Source organism: Macrobrachium nipponense, chromosome 11, assembly GCF_015104395.2.
Source record: "Macrobrachium nipponense isolate FS-2020 chromosome 11, ASM1510439v2, whole genome shotgun sequence".
Classification (NCBI taxonomy): domain Eukaryota; kingdom Metazoa; phylum Arthropoda; class Malacostraca; order Decapoda; family Palaemonidae; genus Macrobrachium; species Macrobrachium nipponense.
This window is the reverse complement of record NC_061087.1, coordinates 54,012,628-54,032,253: the sequence shown is the minus strand read 5'-3', so window position 1 is coordinate 54,032,253 and position 19,626 is coordinate 54,012,628. Positions and strand designations below refer to the sequence as shown.

Here is a 19,626-nt window from a genome sequence, read left to right as displayed (position 1 = left end):
TCCCTGATATTGTGAATTTTACTTATAAATTTTGAATTTAATAATAAATTTTTGTATTTAAAATTTTTATGAGTATTTCATTTCTAACCAGTATATTTGCATTTGATTATGATTATGTTAGGAAGAAACATAGAGTGGTAATTGATTTGCTTTCCTTCAATTTACTTGAAGTGACTTAGAACCAGGGAAGTACTTAGACTTCTGAAATCAGGGAAATACTTAGACTTTTAAAGTTGTTGATGGAGTGATGCCCTTTGAATAATTTAATTACTTAAAAGATTACCTCACACCTGTTTTGATGAACTTAGTCTGATTTTCTGCAATACTGGTAAGTGTTAAGGGATCACTGTTGCCTTTACAGTATTCAGTCGTTTAGTACGTGTTATGAGGGTTCAGGTGTCTGGCTTTTGGTGAGGTAATAATTGATGAATGGTAACCAGATGCTTGGCACTTCGTAACAATATATATATATATATATATATATATATATATATATATATATCATCACACACACACACACACACACACACATATATATATATATATATATATATATATATATATGTATATAATATACCATATATATATATTATATAAATATATATATATATTACATATATTTACTCCCTTGTATCAAGTATTGATACAACTGGAACTTCACCAACCACCACTTCTCCAACTACCACTAAATCAAGAATTATTTAAAGTGCACATAAGTCAGAAGGAATTTTCACTTCTTTTTAGGGATATGCCCAATTTGTTAACTTTTTGCATTTCCATGAACAGTTTTCTTTACTATTTCTTTGCTTAAGTGGCAAACAGATCTACTGTAGGACCTAACTGCTAATCATCCAAGTCTATTACCCTTGCTGTGAGTGTGTGTAAATTAAGCTACTCCGCAACGCAGAAGTCTTCCCCTTCTCAACCCTCTCCATCTCCTCACCTTTGATGGATAACTCCGGTGGTGATTATGGATTTATGAGAGCTTCAATGTGCAAACATAATGAAAACAATAATTGTTGGCAAAATAAAAGGAATTAATTAGCGACTTATGTTTTGCGAGTACAATCATGTTTACAGCAAGTTTAATCATCCAAAGTTGTTATGTAGGTGATTTTGTTTTTGTTAAGTAAAATCAGTGTTTAAGCCTAGACTGTGCATGTTTATGTACAGGCATGTAGTGCATTAAGGTAAAACTGTACAATTAATTTGCCATCCCTTCCCTCCCACTAAAACTCTTCTCTAGTATTTTCATTGAAATTTATGTAATGCAGCACAGTAATGTACTAATACAGTAATGCATGCAGAATAGGAAGACAAGGATATTCGGCATTACTTTGGGCGTCCAGGGGTGCAAAGCCCCCATCCCCCTGCCAGGCTAGGTTAGGTTAGGAAGGTAAAGTCTGGTTAGGTCATGGCACGTCATTCTATGAAAGGTTAGGATTTCTCACACCTACCCTTGTCTCCCTACACAGCATCTGTTCTTAATGCAGTGTTATACATATTTCTGTTTGTGCATATTTGTGAATATATATGTACACATACATATCCCATTGGGGTAAACTACGTGCCACTGGCTGTGTGTTTGCTCCTCTGTGTATCTCTGTAAGTTATTCTTTATAAAATAAGTGTGAGGGAGAAGAAAATAATGATTTTCTTTGACAGAGAAAAGAAAGAAAATGCACAGCAAGTGCATAGTTTAATGTGTGACACACATACACTGTGTGTTTAAACATGCTCACTTACACAATGAAAAATATATGAATATAACACTAAATGACTGCTAGGTGCAATACAATACAGCTTTAAATATCAATATAAATACGTACGATACCAGAAAGAGACATGGGGGCGAGCACCGTAGGTGTACAGTGTTTCAAATTTTAAGATAAAACTGAAACAGAAGTTTATGGCTTTTTCTGTATACTGTATGAGTTTTTGTGTATTTTACATACCTTGTAAGCATAATCAGGTATAACTACTGCAATCAGCTATGTTTTTGTTAGGATATCTAGTACAGTACTGTATTTTATATATTTTCAGAAACTATTTATGGTACTGATATCTCTCTGACATTGAATGTAATGCTAATTAACATACTGAATTGGATGATAATGACCCAATAATGGTTAGGATGGGCTATTACTTTTCTATACTATATACTTTTTCCTTCACTTCCTTCCTCCCAGTCACCATTAAGCTAGTTATGATTACCAAATTTTCAGTTTTCTCCTTTCCATCCCATTTCTCCATATTACGAGTGTAAACATTACCGTTTACAGACAAGAGGTCATACAAACTTTTGGTTGACTGTCACAAGGAATCATCAACTTTATAGTCTTATAGAGATCGTCAAGCATCAGTGTTATAACAAAAGTCTCATGTAGATCCTAATTCGTAGAAACAATACTAATTGTCCGAAATGGCAGCTTTTGAGCTCCAGGATGAAAACGGACGAAGCAGTGAAATTACGCTAATAATAATATTTAAAAAAGTCAAAATCAATTATTTACTAGATTCTGGAAAGATTTTGGAAAACATAAAAAGATACTTTCATAGTATTCCATGAGAGCAAGAACTTTTCAGTTAATGAAAATTTGATCCACGTTGGTAGAAGCCAGCGTACTATAATCACTGATTTAAAAAAAAGAAAAAGAGTCAAATAAGTAATGAGACCTAAGTATGAGTGCTTCATAGGCGAGCAATCTAGGCATGGACCAGCAAAGAAAATGGTGGAGAGAGCTGGAGTATAGGAGCTTAATAATTCTGGTATTAAAGGATCAGGATTTTTCTAACAAGTATCAAGGATATTAAGATTTCATCTAACATGGAGAAAAATCTGCATTTGAGTAAAACAAAAATTGCTTTCCAGTGGATTTATGAAAGCCATGAAGTCTCCACAGGAGAGGCTTAACATGAGTGATGCATCCCATCCTTTGATCAGATGGCTTAGGAGTAAAATAGTTAAATACTACTATTTGCTTGACTGTATGTTTAATAAGTGATTTAGAAACATGAGATTACAGAATATGTTTCATTTATTCATTTAGTAATAAAAAACAAAGATCTTAATACATTCCACATCAGTTCAGATTGAACGAAGCTATTCAACATGTTATGTATTGAATTTGGCACATCTTTTCTTAAATGTTTCAAGATCTTACGCCAAAGTAGCCTCTTAGATATCTGCAAACTTGCAATGCATCACTTAATCAGTCATTCTTGAACAACAAACAGTTATATTATTGAGACAGGTCTCAATCAAGAGAGGAATGTAGCATGGCCAATATATCATTATCATAATCAATAGTTACTAGTTACTATCTAAATTACCTTTAAAAGAGCATTCCCAACAGGTTTGGCAGTATTTGGAGGCGTAGGAATACAGCGCTGGCTTTCTCCAGAATTTGGGACGGGCACTAATCCCCTCTTGCAAATTTCTGGTGGCGAACTCAACTTTGTACCTGGTCTTGGTGGTAGCAATGGTGCCTGGTTTCCAGCAGCTGCAGGAAGAGGCATTTGTGGGCGCTTCTCAGGAGACACACATGATTTACGGGGATAACTTATGGGTTTATTTGGTACCTGGGGCTTTGAAGAATTTGGAAAACTCCGGTTGCCTGCTTCTGATATGGATGTTAAATACAGGCCTTCACCTACATTGTCTGAAAAAAATCGGAACATTGTTTCAACTTATACAGTGGACAGGAGTATTTAATTTTTTCAATATTATTTACCTAAACACTTATCATTTTGCAGCTACCTTTTTTATGCACAAATTTTGAAACAGTGAGGATTTGAAATGTCATTTGGACAAAGACCCCTTTAATTCGTATTTACTGATTTAATTCAAAAGTTTTTGTTGGAGAACGAATATTACATGTCTTCCTCTACATGGTGTGAAATCTTTAACAAACTTCCCTCTGTTTACCAATAAAGTGGTCTTTGTGGAAACGACACCAAAATGTGAGGTTGAAAATTAAATATATATACTGGTGGTTGACACACAAATACAATTTGTCTTAATTTTTCAATGGCAAAGCGAATGGCGATTTGGATGTGCAAACAAAGATCCCATTCAAAATTGAGCTCCTGTCACATAATCCATCCTATACTGAGTTTGCTAACATCTACTCAGACTACTCCACTCCCTTCTATCAAAGGCAACATCCTCCACCAATCTTCTTCTCTCATATCTTCCTTCACTTTATCTCGCCATCTAATTCTCTGTCTGCCTCTCGATCTTCTTCTAACAGGCTCCTTCCAAACCCTCTTCAGTCCCTAATGTTATTATTTATGTTTATTTGCAACAGATTGGAGTATCTGATGTAGCCGTAAGAGGAGAGATATCAAGTTATCCATAATCATTAGTAACGTGCTCAATCATGACAGCCTAAAAATTTGATGCGTGAGCTTTCTGGCAGCGATACAATTGCAATCGGAGTGTGCTACCATCATAGTTGCCAAGTTTGGTACACGAAGAAGAAGAGACCATGAGATACTCTTAAAAGATATGAAGCACCACAGACAAAGCATCTGTATGAAGAAACATAAACATCAGTTGTACAAGAGAACAAGAGAGGTGAACTTATTGGGCACAAAAAATGTCAATGAGCATTCTTTTAGAACATTTCAATATTCACCCAGCAGCACATGGCAAAGAAGCTCCTAATTACAAATCATACAAACTCAAGAACCACTGCTTAAAACCTTTAGAGAACATCTTTCATTTTGGCATCCTGGTAAAAGGAATGAATCAGAGATTTTGTTTTAAGAGTACTTAACGATCTCTTCTTCGTGTACCAGACATAGCAACTGTGATGGTAGCACACTTCAATTGACAATTGGATCACCATCAGAAAGCTCACACACTCTATGGTCATCTTCTTGCAATCTTGCAGCCTGAAGGATTCTCTCTCCAACTACAAAAGTTGTGCACTGAACTAGGGGCAAAAGGTTCTTTTCGTCTTTATCATACTTTCTAGTCTGACAGATCACACAGAGTTTGGACAGAAAGCTGGCCTTGGAACAGTGGTGCCGTTTGAATGGTTGTAGGTTTTCATTGCCAGCAGATTCAGCCAAGTTCTCATCCCTTTTTTTTTTTCTTAAAGCCTTGCAACGAGATCTCTATTTGTGTGGGCCTAATGGTCCGTTGTCCCATGTGTCCGTCAAACATTTATAGATTTCATCATTTCTATCCCTGGCTGCATTGTAGAAAGTTTGCCAGCTGACAATGGAGAACGAAGTCAATTTACCAGTTGTTCCCTCTTTATGACAAAGATACTTTGAAAAGTCTACTTGAGAATTAGTTGGAGTAGTTAAGTGGGGGTCTATATCAAAGGAAGCCATTCTAATCATGCATATTCTACTAACTTCTACAATACTCTGCATTTACAGTGGATTCTTCACCAACACCAGAAGACTTACTGCCTACAAAGAGGACAGAAAGAAGAATTATAAGGTCAAGCCTTTTAAGCACCCATAGCCCTTTTTACACTTAATAATGGAATGAACTTTTCCAGTTAAAATCTTGTCAAAATGTGTGTGTAGAAAGTCTGGAGAAGTGAAACTAATAAACTCAACAATTGCCTAACATTATAATTATAGTTCATATTTTTCCCATGTAAAAACTATTAGACTTAGAACATTTTTGTTAATTGCATTTGAAAGATCTTAGAATTTTTAATAATACACAGTTATCAGATTTCAATATTTTAAAGAAAAGCTATGAATAGGTGTAAAAGTAAGATAAAATACTGATTTTATCATAAAATGCATCAATAATCATTTAAGAAATTATTTTTGCCAAATTCAAAATTTAATAGCGTAGATTTCTAGAAAATGTAAAGACCTTCACAATGATAGTAAAATCATTCATATATTAGTCATAAGTACTATACAACCCAAAAATTATCTGTAAATCAGGAGAAAAATATCTGTATAGGGTTGGTGTAAACATGAAATTAGACATGTTTCAGGGTAATTGCTGACCTGGAAACAGGCAGAAATGAACTGCAGACTTATTTTCCTACATACTGGTACTGCCAAGAAAGTGAGGTAAACAGGGGGGGGCAACGAGCTGAGAATTTTGGGGCCTAAGGTGATAGACTATCTCGGCTTGAAAGGTTTATTACACAATCATATCTATGTTTGTTATTCCTGTCACTTATCTCAATGAGCTTTTTAATTTTGGATCCAGGTGATGCACTAATTTCCTTAGATTGAATTTAAGGTTATTATAAACTTTGTCCAGTAACACTGTTCTTCCGGCATCAATAACCTCGTTGTTGCGACATCAGCAATCGCCAGCAAGAATTAATTAATTAATCAATCAAGCACTGTCCTGCAATCAGGGGGAATATTGTTAATGAAATTGAATTCCTCCCAATCAATGTTGTGTATAATATTGAAGCTCACCATGAGTAATCCATCAACCTCCCAAAACCTGTTATTACTGCGCATATGAGAGTATCTGTCCATTAAGGGTGAAAGTCAAAGTTTCAGCCCCGATTGGGTGGTTAGCCCCCACAGTCCGGGCTAACATACGCTAACGCATACACCCATGACTGGGCTAAACTTAAGGATGGCCAGTTTAAAAGAAAAACTTTTGAAAAAACTCATCAACAGAAAGAGGAAGATATGTATATTCACATGGTATAAAAAAATCTGTAAAAATATCTGTACCTACCAAGGAAACTTGTAAGTGAATATTTCCCACCCTTTGTGGGCCTCTTTTCCCTATGATAGTCGTAAAAAATACACTAATATCTCAAAGTTATAAGAGTTCTTTCTAATATTTTATTTTTATTTCATTTTGTCAAATTGAATTACAACTCAAAAAATATCATAAAAGATAAGAAATAAAACTGGTGTAGCAGGAAATGATTCCCCGGACTGAAGTTCTCCCCGGTAAAATTAGCCTAGGATTAATCTCCCCCCGGAAATAACAGCCCAGGCTGTTTCCTCCAAGGGAATTTTAGACCTAGGATATTTTTCCCCCACTAGGCCATTTCTCCCCCCTACATAGAAGCTATTTTAAGGAATTACATAATCAACAGGTATGTTTGATAAAATCATAGGAATTTTGTTCTACATCAGAATTATATTAGTTTATATGTAGTCTGGTAATTTACTGGTACTTGTGTAGTACTAAAGTGTTGAATTTATATGGCAGAGTAGCTACTCACTGATAGAATGTAGGCAGCACATCATAGTGTTAAACCATGTTGTCAGTCTTGTTCCTTGGTTACTGATTACTATCTTATTATTGTCCATGTTGGAGTTAAAAGCAGTTTTAGGTAGAACGATGGCGATGCCACATTATACTTGTCATTATCAGATTATCAGGATAATGGTAAAAAAAATCTTTATTGGAAGGCTACGTTAATTAATTCATTTTATCTTTTGTCTTTTTGATTACATATCTGGATTACACTTAAGACAACTCCATGAGGCCTTATAATTTTGTGTTGTTCCAAGACAAGCAGTGTGGTACCATTTGTAACATGACTCACGCTACTAATTCGCATCCATCTGCCTTAATTCCTGTACATTCTTGACATATCCATGCCCCAGGAATGTCATCCTCCTTTGCCTAAGTGATGCATGAAGCTTTGTAATTGCATCTTCATCCATGTCTTTGTAAACACCCTTAAGTGCTGTAACTTGTTTTCCTTCTGCTTCCACCTCTCTGACACCTTTCTCATCAACAAACATGAGTAAAATTACTTTCTCTTCAGCTGGAATATGTAGGAGTCTCTCTTGTTCAGGGTACTGCTGCTCATTCACAGTCACAGATGCATTGCATGGTTCTTCTGGTACAGTGATGTCACCATCTTACCTAAAACCGTTTGTGTCATCTTGTTTGTACACCTTTAAATCCACAATGCGGTACAAGTTTTTATTTCATGCAACGTTTTTCAGTTTTGGCAGTCCTTTGCTTACAGGAGAAGCAACTTCATATGGGCCTATGTATTTTGCTTCTAAGATGTATGTCTATACTTGCATCACAGTTCTTCTTTTGTCTGTTTTGAGCTTTAGCAATATTCAAAGTGATTTTTTAACCAGCTGCCTTTTTTTCTGAGAACACCTCTCTCTGTTGTCTCTTTAACAGTCTCTGTTATCGTTACCCTAGTTACTACTGCCTCATATGACCCAGTATCTAGGTAGATTGGAGGCACGGGATCTCCCCTAAACATGCCAGTGAAAGGGGCAACACCAGTGCTGGCATGGACCGAAGTATAATATCCGAATAGAATTCTCTTTATGCGAAAATCTCAATCGTTTTGTTTTTCATCAGCACATTGATAAGAGCTCTTTCGAGGGTTTGATTAAACCTCTCCTGCAATCCATTTTTTTGCAGATGATAGGCTGAAACAATTCTGTGATCTATCTGTAACTTGGCATATAATATGATGTCATTCGTTGACAAATTCTCTCCCTTGGTCAGTGATCAGGGTTTCTATACAGCCAAATTTGCATATGGTATCTAAAAAGAACTGTCCAACTTCTACTGCAGATTTGTGTTTTAAAGGTGAAGCAACTGGAAATTTCGTAAAGTAATCCGTCATTGCTACAATGTAACAGAGTCCTCTCTCTGTCTGGGGCAAGGGTCCGATCAAGTCCATTCCTATCTAAGCACTGGATGTAACACTGGGGCTTGCATTGCTGGTTTATCACTTGCTCTCTGACACTTGTTACATTTAAAAACATAATCACTAACAAGTTCTTTGATGCCCTTAAAATTATACTTAGCAGTAATTTTTCCTATAGTCCGATCCCTTCCCATATGTGCACCACCAAACCCTTCATGACAAGTTTTGATAACTTGGTTCACTCCTGTTTTCATCAAAACTTGACACAACTGAACTTCATTATATATTTTTCGCTTATGCACTATATGTCCATCTTTAACATAAAATGGTTCAAACTTTTTTCAAATATCACGCTTTTCATCTTTGTTCAGTCCATCAGGATACTTTTTGCTATCCAGATATTGGTAGTATGTGTGGTAAGTGAGTGCCTCCATCTTCTGACGCAGTTGTCTCAACTGCCACTGCCCGACAACTGTGAAGCCTCTTGGTGCCATAACAGCAACAGCCCAGGTGATGGTAGTTTTGCCATGATGATCATTATCCTGTGTGGCAGGCTGTCGTTGCAACATGTAGCCATAGCCATACTCTTATAACAGGAACGGGGTTGGGGGAATCTTGACCCAGAGGGGGGAATATTATCCTGGGATGAAGTTCTCCCAGGGGGATATGTATCTTGGGCTATATTCCACACAGGGGAAATTTCGGATAGGTGGAAATACAGACTGTTATACCGGAACAAATTCCTGACATATTTATTGTAAAATATTTACAATGCATCCTTGGATGGGAATTTGTGATAACATTCCCACTTACTACCTCGAGCAAGACTGAGGGCTTCTCAGCTCACTCACACTCTTATAGGGTGATCTGAAGAGTTGCCAATAGTGATATATGGAACTAGGAACTTTTTTCCAAAAAAATTCGTTCAAACTGTGTGGTGCCAAATCTTGATTGTATATGTACGATACCTGTCCACTACCCCAAAGTTATATGTGATCATATATATACGATACCCAAGCTGTGGGGGTTAAGGATTAAATGTCTTTCAAAAGTCAAGGATAATCACCGGATTCTATATTTCTAGACATTGCATCGGGTCTTAGTTGCTTTTCATTTAACCTGCAGTGCTTGTTTGAACTGCACTCTCGCCTGTCTCATTAGCAAACCAAAAGTGTCCTTTTCTTAGGCTACCATTTTGCCTCCACAGTAAAAACCATAGTAAAACTTGCAAAACACATATAGATCCCAAAGACTTTAACATTATAGGTAATACCCAAAATATTGACACATTAACTACTCTTGAATCTATTATGATTAATTCGACGGTTCCCACTATTAATCAACAAACATCCTCTTCCCAACTATTTATCGCATAATCCCTGTTTCTGTACTTTGTGTCAGCCCTTTTCCCACTGCTGGTGTGGGTTGGTGTCCATTGTGTTGTGCTGGCCCTCTGAGTTATTTCAATGTTCTGTTTTTAATTCAAATATTCTAATAATTTAGTTTTAATTCAAATTTTAAACCTTTTAATATGCCTTTTGTGTTCTTTCAGCACTTTTAATTTTAATATGGTGCTAATAAAAAGCATAATGTGTGCTCCTTCCACTGCTTATACACAATTACAATCGTAACTCTTCATGATTTCAGCCCTGAAAATGTATCGAGAGATGCAAAACGTTGGCATCTGAATAAATAGGACAGAAAAGAGCACCTATCCTTTACTCCAATATGGTTTATGCATATATATATATAGATATATATATATATATATATTTTATATATATATATGAATATATATATTATATATATATATATATATATATATATATATATATATATATATATATATATATATATATATATATATATATTCAAGTTCTCACTGAATATAATAGAAGTTGACAAATCTTTATGTACAAAAACAGAAAGAGGGGGTGGGTTACAGTTTGTTGATTTGGGCAGCGTGTTTTTTAAGCAAAAGAGATAAGGAAAAAGGATCAAGGTATAATCTAGGATGGAGGTTTATACCTTGATCTTCTCTCCTTATTTCTTTTACTTAAAAAACACATAGACCAGATTAACAAACTGTAACCCCGCCCCTCTTTCTGTTTTTGTATATAAAGGTTTGTCAATTTCTATTATATTGTGTGAACCTGAAAATGTAGAAAATACTACGAAAGTACTTGTTCCAAAGCCCTTGTTTCACTTACCTTTCCACCGGGAATTTAAGGATATTCTCGAGTCAGTGTTACCTTGTGCTATATATCTATATATATATATATATATATATATATATATATATATATATATATATAGTATATATATATATATATATATATCTTGCAAGCGTGTAATGTTAAGTGAAATCACATATCGTGTCTTGCTTGGAGACATGCTGTAAGGGCAGCTTACTTGAGTAAAGGAATTTGGGTACGTAAGCGTTTAACCGAGAGATTGCTTGTCTTGTAGTCAAGCATGTACATTCCTTTGTACGGATGTTACAGGTCTAATAGTCCGAGGCACTTGCGAAAGTCACATTCCTTTTGGTGAGCACAAAGAGGTCAGGTGGTACACGCCAAGTGTCGGGAGAGAAAGCCCCCTATCGTAAAGGTATGACGCATATTTTGTAAGACTTAGAAAACCGTTACCTTTGAAAGAGAGAGAAGTGTGAAATACCTTTTTTCACCTAAATACTTTAAAAGAGAGTGATGTGTGAAGTGTATCTTTTATCCATTGTTATCTTTATTACAGATGGGTTATATTCCGTGGTACTAGAGACAGGAATCTTTAACCTGACTAATATGATGAACTTATTGACATTTTGGGTCTGGGAGTGAATTTTTAGTCAGGAGGGTAGAATGTTAACTTACTAGTTTCTTTATGGGCAGATTTAGGTTTTCTGTCATTATGACTTGTTAATCATTTTGTTCTATTTTATATTCAACTGCTTTGGGTAATAAATAGTATATTTTTATACTTACGAGATCTTAATAGCCTAAAGACATGGTTGCAGACAGAGGGCACCATTGACAACAGGTAAGGGTTTCTAATTTGTGTAGTTTGATAAAAAAGGGGGGGATAAGATATATATTACAGTAAATATATATCATATATAGATATATATATATATAATATATTATATATTATAACAATATATATATATATATATATATATAATATTTTTTATATATATTATATTATTTATATTTTTTATATATTATATATATTTTCTATAATATCTCCTAGCTGGTGTGTGTGTGTGTGTGTGTGTGTGTTTTACTTTAAAAATTGTCTGAGCAACACATGTGCATGTGCCACATCATCAACTGTGGGTGGACAAATGAGCTGAAACTGGTTAAAGTGGCTGATGAGAGCACAATTGTGTCCCAATCATTTCCATTGTGATCAATATTGTCAAGTCAACCAGCACCATCAGGGAAGTTCATCGTGGCATCTCAAATATCTGAACACTTGCAACAGATAGAGTTAAACTGTGATGGCTATTATTCATAAGAATGTTTAGCGTGGATGGTTATGCAGTTTTGACAAGGTGAGGAGAGGAAGGGTAAGAAGTTGCTGTTGAACAGCCGTAGATTTATTTTACTTGCATTTATCCAGATTTTGCCATTATCCAACAGGGCCTTGGCTCTATTAATCGAGATAACCAAGAGATTACTTAATATGCTGAACAGCCAGGAAATAAGATTCCTAATAAGACTATGTCCTTCAATACGAAGGACATAGCTTCCATTGGGAAAATGGGGCTAAATTCCAAGTGACTGTCCCCTAATCCGATCTTGCAAGTCACTCATAACATGAAACAAAGTACATCTTCAAAAATCACTGATTAAGAATACTAGATGTTAGGAATAAAAAAAATCAACTGGGGAAAATACAGTTATAGACATAAGGCAACTTATCACTCAGGCTAATATGATTGAATATCTAAGTTTTTGTAGAAAATGCTGCACTTACCATATTCCTTGTCCGATCCCAATGAGGCTATCAACAATGTCCCCCTCCCACCTACCTTTCCCTAAAATGTGGTGAGATTCGAGTTCATCATCACCATTGAAAGCTATTAACTTTAATGACAAGTTGGGGAACAACTGGAGTTCATAGATGAGGATAGACTGCTAACTTACATGCTCAAGATAAGGAGAGTCTGGATGATCAGCAAAGGGAGCGAAGTGGACAGTAAGATGAGATTTATAAAGTAATGAAATCACTCCTTGCCAAGGCCGTCGTTTCTTTTCTTCCAGCTTTTCCTTGTACAGCTCAAGGGTTGCATAGTTACTAGACGCTATAGTGCCACTTATAGAGATTTTAGGATCAACATCCTACAAAAATTAAATTCCAAGGTATCCTGATCTGCCACAAATATTTTATTTTTTACCTCCTTGACTCTTCAAATTTTGCTGCATGTTACTACTCAGTCACTATCAACTCCATATTGGTCAGCAAGTTTCTGTTACTCTCAAACAACTAAGCAAACTCATCTGCAAGCCCTTAACTTGAGAGACAATCCCACATCCTTATGAATGTTGTTAGCAGAATGGAAGCACTTGAAGATGTGGATGCAATCAGGCCAGATCTTCCAATAAACAGCATCAATGGTGAAGTTGACCACAAGTTAAATATTGAAGTGCCTGCAACATTCTTGAAATATCCCACAACTATCATCTTCAAACTGAGCATAGCTCTTCATCATGTACCACTGATACCAAACCTTGAATGTCATAATGATCCCTTGATCCATGGACTGGATAAAAGAGGTGGTGTTTGAAGGTATATAAAAAAACATAGGTCGCCATACCCTGACGATTGGCTGATGAAACATGCAGCTCTGGTAGATTGGGCATAAATTACCAAGATTACTCAAAGCTAAAACCCTTCAGTGCCTGTGGATTTTCTGAATGTTAAATCAACTTCACATTAACTTCGGATCTACTTCTGCACTAGACAGCAGCACAAGGGGGATACAGTCTTTGACACCTTTGAAAACTAGAGCAGTCTACTTTCACATAACAACTCATGATTCTACTTCCTCAGATTTCTAGGAAGATTTTAGTAACCTCCTTGCTGTCAATCACAGCTTTTACAGTTGTTGTAAAGAATAGAGTATTGACAAGCTTCTTGTGGTCCAGAAGCCCCTGTGACATTCAGTAAAAATCCCCTTGTAATCTGACCTTCCAACTTTAGCCTTTTGATTGGCAAACAAAGATAAAGTTCTTAACTTCACCAACTAGTTGTGATAAGCTATATTATATTACCTCCGGATGAAATGCTGCAAGACAGTTTGTTCATCCCCTCCACAACCGGTCCATATGTCTTGGTCTTAGTGACCTTCCATAAATAGCCACTCAGTCTTGCAGTAGTAATGGCATTCTTCTTCCACAGGATTATTGACTTCAGAGACTGAGACCAATAAGTCTGGCAAAAATCAGAGGTAACTCATCTTTTGTTGCAACACCATACAATGTCAGGCTAAACTTCAACAGCCAAGGTATTGCAAACCTTTTTAGACTTGAAAGTTTCACCAGACACACACTCGCTTGCACTGGACTTTGAAAGCATGTTTAAGACATTCACAGCCCTTCATACAATCACATAACACACTTATTCACCTCACAATTTACAAAGCAATTTTTGAGAGTTTCTTGAAAGTTTCATAACACATTCAATAACCCAAGCTACTGTAGTAATGCTCAATGTGACACCAAAAGAGATTTGAGTAATGTACAGCAGGTTTCCTTCCAGCGGTCATGTGATGCCAGATGACACTATGCTTGAGATCACACAAGTGGCACAAGCAGACAAGACATTTAAAAATGCACACAACTATTCAGTGTCTCCCCTAAAAGAACATACCTGCGATCTCTGCTACTTCATAAGTGCTTATTTTTTCACTAGTTTTATCAGGGGTAGTTTAGCAAATTTGCTATTGCATCAACTTTAATTTTATATAATCATTCTTAAGGACAAATATTACATAGGCAAAAAGCATATTCCTAAAGACTGCACAGGCAGGTTCAAGTTCAAATACAACTCCTATTCTACTCACATCTCAAGGATATTTGTGAGAAATTGTCTCCTTTAATTTTTTCATACTTTCTAGTTTACCTACGTCTTATACTGTCAATATGTATTTTGAATGCTTTAAGTTTAGCTCTTAATAACAGAGAGATTGATGGGAATATTTTACATAAGAAGTATCAATGCTTCCTATACTCACCTGGTGAACTAATCCCATTTCCCGTATGTGGCTGAAAAGAAAACCAAACGTTAAAATAGAACAAGAGAAAATCAGATATTAATAACCATGATATTAATACTTGTTCAACACACGTTACAGGTAAGAATATATTGTATATCAGTTACAGTATTCATTCTTCTGCAATACAGAATCATGAAGTCACACGATTTTAAAACATGTGGTGCCATTGAAATCAACAATTAATCCACAACAAACAGACTTGTAGCTTTGTAAAAGTCCTATTCATTTCAACAGTATATACAATGCATTGAAAAAGTCCTGTCATTGGGAATAAAAAGTAATTAAGAAAAGTTTTGATACCTCACGAGGAATGTTAACTTCTTTATCAAATTTCTATATCAAAGAAGAAGTACACAACACACCTTTCAAGAACTTCAATAAGAACATAAGATTTCTGCGTACGAACCCCCTCAAGCGCTCATGACTTAGGTTTCACAGCAAGTCTTCATCAACAATTCAGTGGCATCACTTCAAAAGGTTAATGATAGTAAAATCAGTAATTAAGATAATATAAGAAATTAAACAAACTTGTGTTATACACTAAAAGATTAATGAGAAATCTTTTATTTTGTGTTTCATACCGAAAAACAATTGCTGATTAGCCTACATTTTGGCTTTTAGAATGGTGATCTCGTCTCAATAATTCATAAAGGTGATTCAGAGTCCATCTCAAAAGTACTAACAACCAGCTACCCTCAACATGAAACACTAGTCTATCTATGTAGATGACACTTGTGCTCAAAAGCACAAGGAAGAGAATCAAGAGATATAGATACAGTCGGCTCACGAACACTTGTCGTAGTTTCTTAATTCATTGTTCGTTATGGAACTATTGCCATATACAGGTGCCAGATTATTTACTTATCAATAAATAATATTTCCGTTCAAAGATGTTATACTTGAAATGAATTAAATTAGAATTGAGTAGATTTATTCAATGTATCAGAGATAATTATTTTGCATAGTAAGGAAAATATATAGTACCCATGAGTCCACAGATTCTAATTTTATTCTCATCTCCAGCTTCGTGACAGTATAAGCATTTTGAAGTTGGCTTTGCTGCCGCTCGAGTCTTGACCCTACATATCATACTGTAGTACTGGGGTGTCGTCATTTCGCCTCCTACAGCCGATAGATAACGCATTACGCTGTTAATATTCTTTAATAGCAATGTATAATTAAAATGTTTTGTTCTTTGATCAATAAAATCATTTTCATGATACATTTAATGGGCCTAAATCAGACTTCTGATTTTTACTCATGATTAGCCTAGGTCTATTTTCAGCATTATACTCTTTGACACGTAATGTGAATGAATATTTAAATTGACAATATCTATATTGAGAGACAGAATTCGTGGACCATTCGGTATATATTTTCCTTACTTTACAAAATAATTATGTTTGATACGTTGAATAAGTCTACTCAATTCTAATGTAATTTATCTCAAGTATAGCACCTTTGAAAGGAAACATTATTTATTAAGTAAATAATCTGGCACCTGCATATGGCAATATTTCCATAACGAACAATGAATTAAGAAACTATACCATTTCTTCGTGGGCTGACTGTACAAAACATACGACTTACTTTTATCAACCCTTTGATCACAGCTGGACCGTTTACGATACATTTATTGAAATACTCCGGAACCCGAGTGTAGTGTGTGATATCGCTGCACTGACCGCTGGCAGATCGAGAAGAACTATAAGGGTTGGGGAGGAGGTTGTTGGTCATTTGCAGCCCAAAGATTTCATATTTGATAGCACTGGTAGTGGCAGTGGCATTACGTCAAGATGCAATGCAAATGAAAATTCAAAGGAAATAGATTGTTTATTAAATTTTTCAACGAATTTATAGGACTGACTGTTGAAGAGGTGGACCGTTATCAAAGATTCCTTAATTTTCTATGCATTGGAGATGCAGTTCCTGTACCAAAATATTTGCAAAAGTTTGTTGAGGTTTTTGTGGAGGCAATGATACGGTTCCTGTGTAGTTATGATCATGTCGCATAAAGCAAAGATAGCCACAAAGGACTGTGTTGCTCCTTGTTTCTGACAATACCATACTAATGCAAATGACTGAAATTCTGTCATATAAGTTTTGTTTAGATTACTATGCTCATCTTGTAAAGTTATTCAAATTCATGAATATTCCTTATTATGACATTGTTTGATTTTATTCAGCTTATGCCATAGAAACCTTCTTCCATTGGTACTCTCTTGTGTATTTATACATTCTCTGATTTTTTGTGTCTTCAGCAAAAAGAATTCTATAAAAATAAATATCGAAATTTATCCGTATTATCATTGACTCTATCAAATTATGTTCATAGTCATGTAGAGAGAGAGAAAGAGAAAAAATTTTTTATTTTGTGTTATGTTTCTTTTCTTTCCATTGAATACTGGATATCATAAAAAAAATAACATTCACGTGCAATGTAAATCTGAAAATTAAGGTGTTGATGATTTATGGTATTATTGAAACATCCTACTATATAATAGCCTAACAATTACCGTGGGGATCAATGAACACAGAATAGGAGAAGGAAAAGAAAAATCCAAATAAAATTATCCATAAAGCCTTACAACTTCCTTACATCCTTGTTCAAAAACAATTGCTAAAATTTCGATAGTGTCAGTAAGTATTATATATATATATATATATATGTGTGTGTGTATATATATATATATATATATATATATATATATATATATATATATATATATATGTATGTATGTATGCATGTATAACTGAATAACAAAAGTTTGTAACGTGATAAATCCATAAATAAAGGTTAAGCCAAGAAGGAAAGATAAACAACGGAGTTGCTACAAGATCTTTCGATTCAACGTCCTTTACATATATCTATATATATATATATATATAATATATATATATATATATATATGTGTGTGTGTAAAGGACAATATTGTGATGAAGCAGGAGGACCCAGCGAGCTAGAATTCAATGTTCACAAATGACTGTTGCTCAGCAACATTTACACTACTTACTTGATACGTAAAGCCATATGTTACCGCTGTTAGCTGATTGTTTAGATTAGATTACTTACAAAAAAAGAATCATATTCAAAAGACTATCAATCCACTTGCCTCATTCACTTTAACACCCCTCCCACCCACGGACATCCCAGGCAACACTGATATCCATACCGTGAAAGCAGGACTATTGGTAACGGTTATTTGAAAATTACCCTCACCAAGAAACAAAGCTTTAAAATCCATATGTTTATAGAATATTTTCTGCTCAAAATTAAATACTTTTGCCACATTCACCAGGGATCAATATTATAAACTACTGCAGATGTATCAATCAAAGTTCTGCTCCAATCAGTGCCTTCGAAATTTTCCAAATTACAGCTACTCAAGGCTTCTTGGCCCTGGGAAATGGGTAAAAGAGTGTTGTGTATGTGTTAGTGCTTGGGCCTCCCTTTACCGCAAAAATATCATCTGACCAACCTCCAACCGTCACGCAAGTGACCCTGGTACCTACCGAAACCTTTGCCTCACACAAGTTCTGTACTCACGAACAATTGTCGTTACCTTATACAGTACCAATCGAACTGTTCCGTTGTCAAGTCTGCTATACAATCTGTTAGTGCAACTACAATATAGACACAGCAAGTACTCCCATGTGCAGGTTCAGTGTCTTTTTATGTAACCAACCATAATCTGTAACGTCACACAAACCAGTCAAAGCAACAATTTACTGATGTAAAAATAGGTAAAATTGCCTCTTTTCCACTTTGAAATGCAACTTAATAAATATCCTTCCATATCACGTAAGTGCAGCCTTCTCCAATGATGAATAATATTGCATATAAAAATGCCAAGACCTGATACCAGAAAACATTCTCCAGGAGTGATCCACAAAAAACCTGTCCTCTCACAAGAAAATATCATATATCTCTAAGTGGCTAAGGACCTGTTGGTGGATATCTACGCCGATGACCCTTGCAATCTGCCTCCAAAGGGGCCTGCTGATCTAAGCCTGCCTGTAGTGCACCATACAGCAGAAAATGCCTTCCAAACAGCAAAATCCCTCTCAGAAAAAATGGAAAAAACTAGGAAAAAGTCGAGGAAACAAACGATATATTTTCACGGATCTGGGATGTGATCAAAGGAGTGCAGAAATCATTAGACAATCATACAGTAAGCCACCAGACTCCTTTGAATATGGCATCTATTATTTCCTCACCTCCCAACAACATGAGAGAAGTGAGAGTGGAACACAAAGTCGATTTGGCCATACCAAATTAAGTGGGAACTGGACTCTCTCCCTTGGATGAAGTGCCAATATCACCTATAAACATTTCAAAGGGGAACGTTAGATTCTCAACCTCATCACCCTCCCCAGTACCTCTGGTGGAAGATAGATCCTCAGTGACGATCACTAGCCCTCGTGAATCTCCCAACTTATCTCTCCCACCCAATCCCACTCCCCCCCGCCCCCAACAATCCCCTATCATAGATGATGAAAAAAATTACCATTAAGGGTCTGGTGGCTAGCAGACACAAGCAAGTAGAAAAAATAAAAGAACCTCTCATTTGCCCGCTGAACCGAAGCCCAACAATCCCACTGAACCGAAGCCCAAAAATCATGAATCACCTCACCCAAAACCTACGAAGAGATGTCACATTGTGATTCACAATCTGTGCTCATCAGGGAAGCTAGACGCCATAGTGGAGAGAGTCAAGTTTCTCATGAGTTCCAATACTCTCATCTCCCACGAATTCC

At 35.7% G+C, this 19,626-nt stretch overlaps 1 protein-coding gene across 4 annotated transcripts in view; it reads right to left on the bottom strand.

Annotated features, from left to right (window-relative positions):
- Window positions 1-19,626, bottom strand: part of LOC135205978 (uncharacterized) — a 143,857-nt gene that overhangs the window by 92,780 nt on the left and 31,451 nt on the right. For all 4 annotated transcript variants that reach the window (XM_064237175.1, XM_064237160.1, XM_064237168.1 and 1 more), the window contains exons 3-4: window positions 14,827-14,857; window positions 3,334-3,662 (exon numbers count right to left, since the gene is read on the bottom strand). In XM_064237175.1, coding sequence (XP_064093245.1) covers window positions 3,334-3,662; window positions 14,827-14,857 — 360 coding nt within the window. The remainder of the gene's footprint in view (window positions 1-3,333; window positions 3,663-14,826; window positions 14,858-19,626) is intronic.